A 10,495-nucleotide genomic window follows, 5' to 3' on the forward strand; every position below is an offset into this window, starting at 1 on the left:
CCCGATAAATGACTGGATACCCATAGAATGATCCATAGGAAACATAAGCATAATGAGATTACAGGGATGGCATCTCCCTGCAGACTTTGTCCCATTTGTCTCCTTATGACAGATGGAGGTATTGGATGATACGAGCTATGATGGCGGCAGCCATGACTTCTGGGCCTCTCACAACACTGAGTGGGTGCCCAGTCAATACTTGTTGGTTCACTGATTTTCTAAAGGTCTTTTCATTTTACTTTGTCTCTGCTCCAGCAGCACATATGTTGCCAAAAACCAAAAATTTGAAATAAAAATTACCCTTAGGGATCTGGGTGTTGCTTCCTGTTTGTTTTTCACCAGTTTCTGCTTCAAGGTTTCTTCATTCTGACATGCTGCATAAATGAGTGGGTGCAGGGCTGGGAAACTAGAGGCAGCCCAGCTCCCTGCCTTCAAGAACTAGTAGGAAATCAAAGGACTTTTTCCCTGCTGTTATATGCCTTGCAGCAGGTCCTCTAACTTGTCATGATATAGATTTCCGTGCTGTGACTTTTACATTGTTAAGATTCCTTACCAGTAAAGTAATCACCACGTACTTCTCCTTGGACTGTAACTATTGACCCGTGGTGGCACTGTGGACTAAGCATGGGACTAAGTTAAAAATGGGCTGCTGGAACTCACCAGATGAAGCTGCCTGCCTTCTTAAAGATGTAGTCTGGAAAGGCTTACAGAGCAGGTCCACTCTGCCCCAGGGTCACTTTGAATTTGAATTGACTTGATCCAGAGAGTTTGCCTGTAACTTTTACTTTTTGTCAATGACTTTCTCTTGTCTTTCAAAAAAGTACTTTGGGCCCCCTGACTCAGCAATTCTGCATTCAGTTTAGTCTTTGGGTGAGGCTGGGTTGACTAGAGAAATCCAGTGACACTCATATACATGTAAGCAAGCATTATATCAAGAGATAAATATCCTGAAAACATGCCAAACGAGTTCAATTCAAATCAATAAGCAAGCCTGATACTCGTCCTAGGTCCCTCTCCAGACTCACGCACTCAGGTGCATGCAATGAGGCAGAAGGCACTGAGATCACTGGCTGGTGTTTGCAAAGTCCTGTGGCTGGGGTGGAGATGGCAGCCTGGCAGTGCTCTGGCAGCAAGCAGGAATGTCAAGGCAGAGAGAGGCAGGGAGGCCCTCCTAATGAGAAGGCCACGCCCAGAAAGAGGCACAGTCAGGATGTGACAAGATTGTCACCTTGGATACCACCCCTACATTTTTAAATAGCGCTCTTGAAGTTGATATAAAAGGATGTGGCTACCATAGTCTTAGGCAGCCAAGATAGAGCATTGGGTAGTGGTTGAAAGGACATATGAAATACTGAGGAGGAGGAAACATACTCTAGTTTTTCTTTTGTTTTCTGATACTTTCATACCTCTTCCTTGATTTAGGCCATCTGGACGCAAACTTGAGTTTACTGAAGAAACAAAGCAAAACACGGCCATTGTCATGACAGATTCTACAATTCATTCTCCTGAAGTAAATAGGGCATTCATGTTTAAACAGTGTCTTACAGACAGAGATTAGCTGGCTGATATTGTTTACTAAAATGCATTTGTTCCTTAATAGTAAAAAAAAAACTCCAACCCCAACCAATCTGCCTTGAGGAGAACCATCCGGAAAGGACCTCAGACAAAGACGTTGCTCACGAATCTGGTTTCCAGGTTCCTGTTCTGGACTTTGCTTTGTCAGGGTTTTTCTTGAACTTATAGCACCTTGTTCTGCGTTACATCACAGACTTACTCTATCTTTTCAAGGTACCTGTCCCTAGTGCCAGATAGACTCATTACTCATACAAATCTAGGTTATATTTTTCTAGGAAAATTAATTACTTTGTGCTGGCTACATATGGTTAGCTTGTCAGCAGGAAAGCTTTAACATATTTTGGGGCGGTATAATGTAAGCATTTAAGCAGTCTTTTTTCTCTTGTGCACAAAATAGTCCATTAATATATGCTGGAATTAATATCGTCTTGAATACTAATACTTTGTCTGGACTCTAGAGAATTCTTTTTCATGGTTATTTCAGTGTGCCAAAGACCTGTTTTCATAATCACAAGTCTGGGCATAGACTGGAAGCAGAGATGCTAGGGTCCCATCACCTACCTTCTGGATGGCTGTAGGGGCTTGCTTTAGCTGCCTGTTCTTTTCTACTTCTGACAATTCCAAAGGACATCTATAGTACGATAGAGCATGCTGCAGAATTAGACCAATAGCATATGAACATCTACCATTTATAATATCTAACCAAGGATAAGACGGCCAGGGAAGTGAAGGCATGTGGGGCCTTACAATATATTTTAAGAGAAATCAAATGACTACCAGAAAAAAATCACTGCTTAATCCTAACTTTGTGTAGTTTCAATACATAGTCCCCAAATAATTATTCATTCCTTCTAAGAATTGATTTTAAACTCATTCTGTAAAATCTGCATTTGTACCTGTTTCCACAAAAGTGATACATCCCCTGAAAAGAAGAGCTACTTATAGTTTTGCCTCTCGCTGAAATATAAGGCATCCCTCCAAAAATAAGACCTGCCCGAAAATAAGGTGCCCCGAAGCTACCGTAACTCTGGACGTAGGACCTTAGCATTGGGCGCCTCCGAGTAGCTCACTGTTGGCCCCAGCACAGCCTGAGCAGACAGGAAGTGTGAGGTCTCTTTTAATAAAACAATAAATGTATACCGTATTCTTCTTCATGGAAAAATATGACATACCCTGAAAATAAGACCTAGCTCATCTTTGGGAGAAAAAATTAATATAAGACACTATCTTATTTTCGGGGAAATGGGGTATGTGTGTGTGTGTGTGTGCGTATACAGATATATATGACTGTGTGTGTGCACAAACCTGAAGGCACTACAGAAAGTGGAAAAAATGGAACTAAAAGATAATAGAATGTGTCCATGAACTTTTGGAAGCCTCCTTGCCCTTTGTATATATTTTTTGAGCTCTGGTTAATTTTTGTGAGAAGGGAAAATATCATACTTTCTCTAAACAGGATAATTTAAAGACTTTCCTTATATGCCAAGTGACTGGGGAGAACACTATGTACAAATGAGCTATTTATATGTTTGCTAATAAAACTTTTCAATTACTGCCACAGTGTGTTTTGTCATTCAGAAAATAATCTCTTAGAAATATCCAACCCAACCATTGCTGTCAAGTCTACTGTGACTCATAGTGACCTCATACCACAGAGTAGAACTGTCTGTAGTGTTTCCAAAGCTGTAGATCTTACAAGGAAGCAGGCTGCCACATCTTTCTCCTTCTCAGCGTCTCGTAGGTGTTTTTGAACTGCCAACCTTTGGGTCAGCAGTTGAATGTCTTCACCACTGTATTCCCTGGGTTCCTCAGAAGTATAGACTGAAAGCTAACTCTTTTCTTCTGAGTTTTCTTAGTATCTGAGTAGGCTGCATTGTATTATTGTCATTAAAACAGTTCTTGTATTATGATATTGGAGTCTACTAAGATTCAACCTCTTGTGTGGTATATTTTATTTTAAATAGCAAGTCCGTATTATATTATGAGCAAGTAGCTATCTCTTTAATCATAGTTTTCATTGTGTATAGCGTCCTGCAATCTTCATATCTTATTGTTTCTAGCCTTTCCTTTAGGGCCTGTGATGAATGGAACTGACCACCACCTTAACTTGGTATGTGTGTCTGTGGTCAGTGTTTTCCTTAACCTTTCCTTAGACTGCTTTTGATATTTAAAGTGGTTATTGAATTTTCACCATCTAGCTGTTACTGCTACATCAATATGTTTTAAGTCTCAAGTCCCTAATGCATTCGGTCAAGGGATTTATATGCAGCTTAAATCCTGTATGTTGCCAGTCTTCAGATAAAAGGACTTGTGTTGATAAAACACTGGGGCAGTGAGCATAAAGACAGGGACTTGCTGCCCCTTGAGCCTCCCCACCCCCACCTTACTTATGTATTTTTTGACATCCCCAACCCACTGCACACACATTTCCAATAGGGAGTCCCAGCAGGATTAGCCTGGCGTGTGATGAACCGTGGCTTTTCCTTGCCTCTCTATTCTATTACTCTCCTGCTTTCTAACTCGGACTCTGCTAATGTAGTGGGTGTCAGGAGCCATTCCACTTTCCTGTGTTTCTGAAGAAAGTCAATTGAGAATAAATTGGGACCTATTTACGCTCCCTCTATCTAACACACACTGTTAGGCAGCGGGGCTTCGGAGGAGAGTGATTGCTATTTGAAGACAACAAACCTTTTTAGACTTTTCCGAGTATGTTTTATACATGATCCAGCATATGTTAGTATTCAACACAAATTACTTCAAGTAATGATATTTTAGATCTTGATGCCTCTGTGTCCTCTCTCTCTTTAAAATTTTAGGTGTTCTTTTTTAATATAAATACTACTTGCCTTTTTACGTAATTAATTCATTTTATTGAGCATCTGTGTTGTTACTTTTTTGTCTTTAAAGGATGACTCTGAATTCCTTGGAAAAATCCAGCTGGCTTTTCTTCTTTCCTGTTCTCGGTTTAGGGGACGTGTTCCTTCCTCTGTACTGTCATACCAATAAATCATCCCAGATTACTTGCCGTCGTACAGTACTGAAGTATACCATGCATTCTAAAGGAAATCTGCTATTTTCTTTTCAATCAGATGAGCAATGTGAAGAGACTGCGGCCACGGCTCAGTGCTATTCTCTTTAAGCTTCAGTTTGAAGAGCAGGTGAACAACATCAAACCTGACATCATGGCTGTCAGCACGGCTTGCGAAGAGATAAAGAAGAGCCAAAGCTTTAGCAAGTTGCTGGAACTTGTGTTGCTAATGGGAAACTACATGAATGCTGGCTCCCGGAATGCTCAAACCTTCGGATTTAACCTTAGCTCTCTCTGTAAAGTGAGTTGTTGGTTTTTTGATTTTTTTTTAAACACATATTTACCTAAACACTTACTATTGACTATCAGTCCCAGCTACATTATTTATGCATTTTTGTTTTGATGTGCTCATTATCGAGAACTTGAATTAAACCATGAACTCAAACCCAGAGTGAACTGAGCTAATTTACTCAGCCTCTGAACTAAATCCAAATATTAGTTTTCCCTGATTTGCAAAATCCAAGTGGAAGATGTTGTTTAATAACAGAATTATGTCATAAACCTATGCTTGCTCAAACCAATGAATGGAACTTGAAATTACTATTTCAGCCTACTATTCATTCAGTTCAGGTACCTGCATATGATGATGATGATGATGATGATGATGATGATGATGATGATTCCGATGATGATGTGTATGTAAAAAGAGAGATAGAATTGTTGCTAAAAGTTTTGCTTTTGAATGTTTAAATGTTCAGCATTTTTATAAGTAGATTAAAGGGAGAGAAAAAGGAGGCTTTTATAATACAAGGGCATGGTTATTTCAGGTCTAAAAATACCACAGGGTCATTGATCATTTTAAATATTTTGTCTTCATATGATTTTAGAACACATTGAATTCCATTTAGAAATTGAGTAAATTTAGAACCCCACCTCCATTCCCCACCCCACCCCCCCATGGGTTTTTCTGAGGGTTGATTTGTTCTTACAGCAAACATTCAATGTTTTATATAACACAACTCTTTCCTGAGGAGTAGTTCATAGTGATCGTGCTTTATTGATCTGCTTACAACAAATTCTTCTCTGCTACACATCACATGAAAAGCTTTCTCTTGTTCTTGACCTCGTAACATCTACAATCCCCGATTAAGGAATTAAATTATTGCTATTGCCAGTTAGGTAGGCAAGGTGACGATCAAGTTCAGCTCCAGCTCTGGGTTTAACCGAAAGGTTTTCTTTGCGTGCTCTTGGGAAAATTTGGAGTATAATTCCCCTGAGTCCAGTCTCCTATTGACATTCTTGCCTTGAGGCCCTTCCTTCCTTCCCTCTCATGGCTCTCTCTAGTGTCTTCTCCTGGGGTTTTCAGTCTGCTGTATTCAGGCTGAGAGACCTGGCATAGGTGCTGGAGTTACTAAAACGCATCTTGAAGACATTGCACATTTATTGAGTGCTTACTCGGTGAAATCTGTGCCAAATGTTTTACCTGATCATCCATTTAGTGAGTGGAATTAGTATTTACCTGGCATATGCAGAACTCATTTTCTACATGTAAGCTATTCATCATGATTCAGTTTTGTAATGGGAAATATATAGGAAACATTATAGCAACAGAGTTGAGAGTGTGAGAACTCCACTAGTGAGAACAGTTTAGTATTCAGGGAGTTGGGACTATGAGCCAAGTCTTCAAGGATGGATGGATGTTTCCTGAGAGGAGAAAGCCCTATAAGCAAGAACCCATGCTTTTCATTAAAAGTGTAAGTATGTGAGTACACTACCCACTCACTGAGTGCAGCGAGTCATTGGAAAGGGGGCCAGGCTGGTATTCGGTCTAAACTGTAAAGCTCTTTGAATGCCATCCTTTATCATGCAGGTTGTATCAAGACATATTGGTTGGACAAGGTAAAAGATATGAGTAGTGGTCTTGTAAGAAGACAATTCTGACAGCTGTATAGAAAATGATTAGAGATGTGCTATCTAGCTAGTACTGTCACCACTAACTGTGTGTGCATATTTATGTTTGATTTAGCTAAAATTTAAAGGCAATTAAATATTCCATTTCTGAGCCATATCTTTTCATATATAACCTGTGGGAAAGGATGACATTAAAACATTGTCATCATTGCATACAGTTCTGTTGGATAACAGTGAGTTGGAGGGGTAGAGTGGGGAGAGCGTCAAGGGACTGGCTGACTGGTGGTGCTTGACTTTTGAAGATTACCAGAAAAATGCTGATGTCGAAGATAGTGTTGGAGGGGAAGGAGAGAGGGGTTTCTACTGTGGCCCTGTGGGTGGGGAATGCTGCTGCTGACATATTAAAAGTAACTCACGTCAATTCTGACTCATAGCATCAAGTCAATTCTGACTCATAGCAACCTCACAAGACCAGGGTAAAATTGCCCCGGGGGTTTCTGAGACCGTAACTCTTAATGGACTAGACGGCCTTGTCTTCCCCCAATGTAGTGGCTGTTGGTTTCAAAGTGCTGATCTTGTGGTTAGCATTCCAACATGTTACCACGACACCAAATAGTTCTTAAAAGATAAGTCTTTGGGGGTGTTTATTGTTCCTCCCCTTGTTTATCTCATCGTCTTAGAGAGCAGCTTGTTAAAGTCTTATGCATACTATTCAATAATATTTTTGCAAATATTTGAGTGTCTGCTATGTAACAGTCCCTGAGCTTGAGGAGAAGGCGGCCTAACTGAAATATAGTGATAAAGGGGTCAATGGTAGAGTTATAGAAATTCAGAAGGGAGTAGAAATCAATTATGAATGGAGAAGCTAAAGGACAAGGGAACTAGCAAGGCTAACAGTGTCAGGGTCAGTAAACAAAAAGGAACAAAGGATGGGGAGCTATGTTATTCTGGGTACTTTAGAGAAACAAACCCACTGAAACTCATGTATAACAGAGAGTTTTATACAAAAGGTAAGTGCACATCAAGAAAACATCCCAATGCTGCCCAAGCCCACAAGTCCAACATTAACCCATATGTCCAACACCAATCCACAAAGTCCTCCTCCATCTCACAAAACACACGCAATGATGCCGACTGCAGGAGGAAAGCCGTGTCAGTGAATGTTAAGCATCTCAGCGCTGACGGGGGTCTCCACACGGCTGCTCCAGCGCCCAGGGCTGCATCAGGGTAGGTCCATGTGGCTTCTCCTTAGGGATGTCTTGCAGAAAGTGAGCTTTGCCAGTTGAATCAGGGAACTGGCTCAGGCAGCTCCACCCTGGTCCGACCATCAGAAAACAAGAGACCTGAGAACTAGAAAGGAGGCTCATGGAGCCATTTATCCCTCCGCCCTTCAATTAACCCCACATGTGTTTATTGGCCAGGTTGGCACAATAAAACTAACTCAGGAACCAAGGTGAATGCGAAGCTAAGTGCTCACCCATAAGCCCGCCACTGTTAGTTTTCTTGTTCTAATTACCTCCTTTTGACTTTGCTTTTCAAAATTATTACTGATTCTCCAAAAGTCTGCTCTCCTGGAGGCTTCCTTTAAAGTAAGCTTTGGACAAGAAAATAGATCTGATGGTGACGGAGTATAGCCTAACACGCTGGTCAGTACATAACGAAACCAGAACATTGAACCCAATGCCACGGAGTTGATGCTAACTCACAGCGATCCTGCACAGGGTTTCTGAGACTGTAAATTTCATCCTGTCTTTCTCTTGTGGCGTGATTGGTAGATTTCAACCACTAACCTGGCAGTTAACAGCCTAGTACTTAGCCCACACTGCTGTGGTACTAAGGCCGTGTATCTCAAGCCAAACCCCATCCTATCAAGTAGATTCTGACTCACAGAAAGCCTTTTTAGGATTTCCCAGACTGTAAATCTTGATGGGAGTGAACAGGCTAATCTTTCTCTAGAGAAGTGATCAAGGATATGCAGTAAATAATAAAATACATTTGAATGAATAAAAACAAGTTACAAGGGATTCAATATAGTGTCTCTTTATTATTTTGTGGCTGAAAAGAAATAGATATTTGCCCATATAGCAGTGTAGCCACCTACACATAGTAATTTTGAAATCATTTACAAAATATGCAATGTATTTGCTATGTTTTACAACAGTTAATCCATAAACTAGTTCATCTACCTCTAGATAATAAAGCGCTGACTATATTTTCATGCAGTGATCCTGGGGAATCATCCCTCTTAGGCACTTTCTATTGTACAAGGAGGAAAATAAATATGGCGCCTTCACATTTTTTATTAGCCTGCATGTCAGGTTGAAAGTATATACTGAGTAAGATGATATCTCATCATGTTTGTTATCAGAAGTAGCAGCTTGATCTTTGACAATTGTGATTGAATTTTCACACTGAGTGTAAAGTGTTTGGTTTGATGATAAACCCCTACAAAACAATCCTGTATTTATTTGACAGTAGAAAGGCAGGATAATATTTTAATCTGTTAAAACATGCTGGGTAATTATAGGAAGCTTAACATTCTATATCCAAAAATTTTAAATGCCCTTTATAAATGTAGCTCAAGTATGAAAAATGTATGAAATTTCACATTAAATTATTGATTTGCTTAGTTTAGAAACAAGTATGTGGGCGTGAACTACATATACATTATAATCTAATTGCAGCAATTATGCCTTTGTATAAATTTGTAATCAAGATGGCTAACCATAAGAGCTCCAAGTTCACATAGAAGAAACTTTTTTTCCTCTCATATACCCCAAAGATTCTCTATAGCTTATGATAAATAGCTATAAAAGGAAATTATTGGAGGTAAGGTGATCCTAAATTAGAATCTATTAGTAAGATGTACATAAAAATGAAGGTAGGTATGTGTGTGGCTGAAGGAACCCTCGTGGCATAGTGGTTATACACTGCGCTGCCAACCAGGAAGGCAGCAATCCCCAAATCACCAGCTGCCCCGCAGGAGAAAGCCAGAGCTGTTGTCCATGGTCACTGTGAGTCTGCATTGATTTGATGGCAGTGAGGTCATTTGTATTTTAATATGTATGCTTGGCCTTCAAACGAAACCAAAGCCATTGCTGCCCAGTTCATTCTGACTTGTGCCAAGCCTGTAAAACAGAGCAGGACTGCCTCTTAGGTATTCCAGTGTTCTCAGTCTTCATGAAAGCAGACTGCCGCATCGTTTGCCCATGGGGCAGCTGGTGGAAACACAGCCATGTCATAGAACGATGATTTCTCTGATTAGTTGAACTTCAACGGAAGTTTTGCTTTCTCTGTGTATTTTTATAAAGCAAAACTATGATATTGATCGGGGTTTAATAAATAACCCCAGTAATTAGTTTTCTGAGGATGGCTCGTCTAGATCATAAATTCGCAAACTTATTTGGCCTACCATCCTCTTTTCAGAACAAAATTATTCAGTGCTTCTCTGGCAACTAAAAACTTTTGTACAATAGCCCATAGTCCTGTATGAAATGTAGCTATCTCTTTCTCCAGCCCCACTGGGTCACTCCAGCACCCTCCAGGGGGGAGCAATTGACTACTTTGTTCTAAAATCATTTATTTGCCCCTCTCCTCCCTTCCTTCTACAAATAGAGGAAGCTTCAAAAAGTTTCTGGAAAATGGAATTTTAAAAAGGCAAAACAAAGGGACTGTTATGACGCCCCCACCCCCTCCTATGATGTATTCAGGGTTTCCTAAGTGATAGTTGCTCTTTGAGAACCCTGATGATAAGGAATTGATACTTCAGTCACAGCAATGCTCCCAGCTGTTGGGAGAAGATGTACTTAGCTCTTTGATAGCTTGCTGTTTTGCACAGATAAACGTTAGAATATACAGTGAACCCTCGCCACTTCGCACTTCGACTTCCACGGCTTCACTCTATCGCGGTTTTTGCGTAACAGCGCATGCTCTGTCATTACTGCCACTGATTGGCTCATACTGTACACGCTTGATGCCATA

General features: G+C 40.4%; 1 protein-coding gene across 1 annotated transcript in view; it reads left to right on the forward strand.

Moving 5' to 3' along the window:
• DIAPH3 (diaphanous related formin 3) overlaps positions 1–10,495 on the forward strand; it is a 528,414-nt gene that overhangs the window by 275,176 nt on the left and 242,743 nt on the right. The window contains exon 19 of the mRNA XM_004707907.2: positions 4,665–4,904. Within this exon, the coding sequence (XP_004707964.1) occupies positions 4,665–4,904 (240 nt within the window). The remainder of the gene's footprint in view (positions 1–4,664; positions 4,905–10,495) is intronic.

The sequence above is a fragment of the Echinops telfairi genome, unplaced genomic scaffold, assembly GCF_000313985.2.
Source record: "Echinops telfairi isolate 266 unplaced genomic scaffold, ASM31398v2 ScPeMD7_11;HRSCAF=52, whole genome shotgun sequence".
NCBI classification, from domain to species: domain Eukaryota; kingdom Metazoa; phylum Chordata; class Mammalia; order Afrosoricida; family Tenrecidae; genus Echinops; species Echinops telfairi.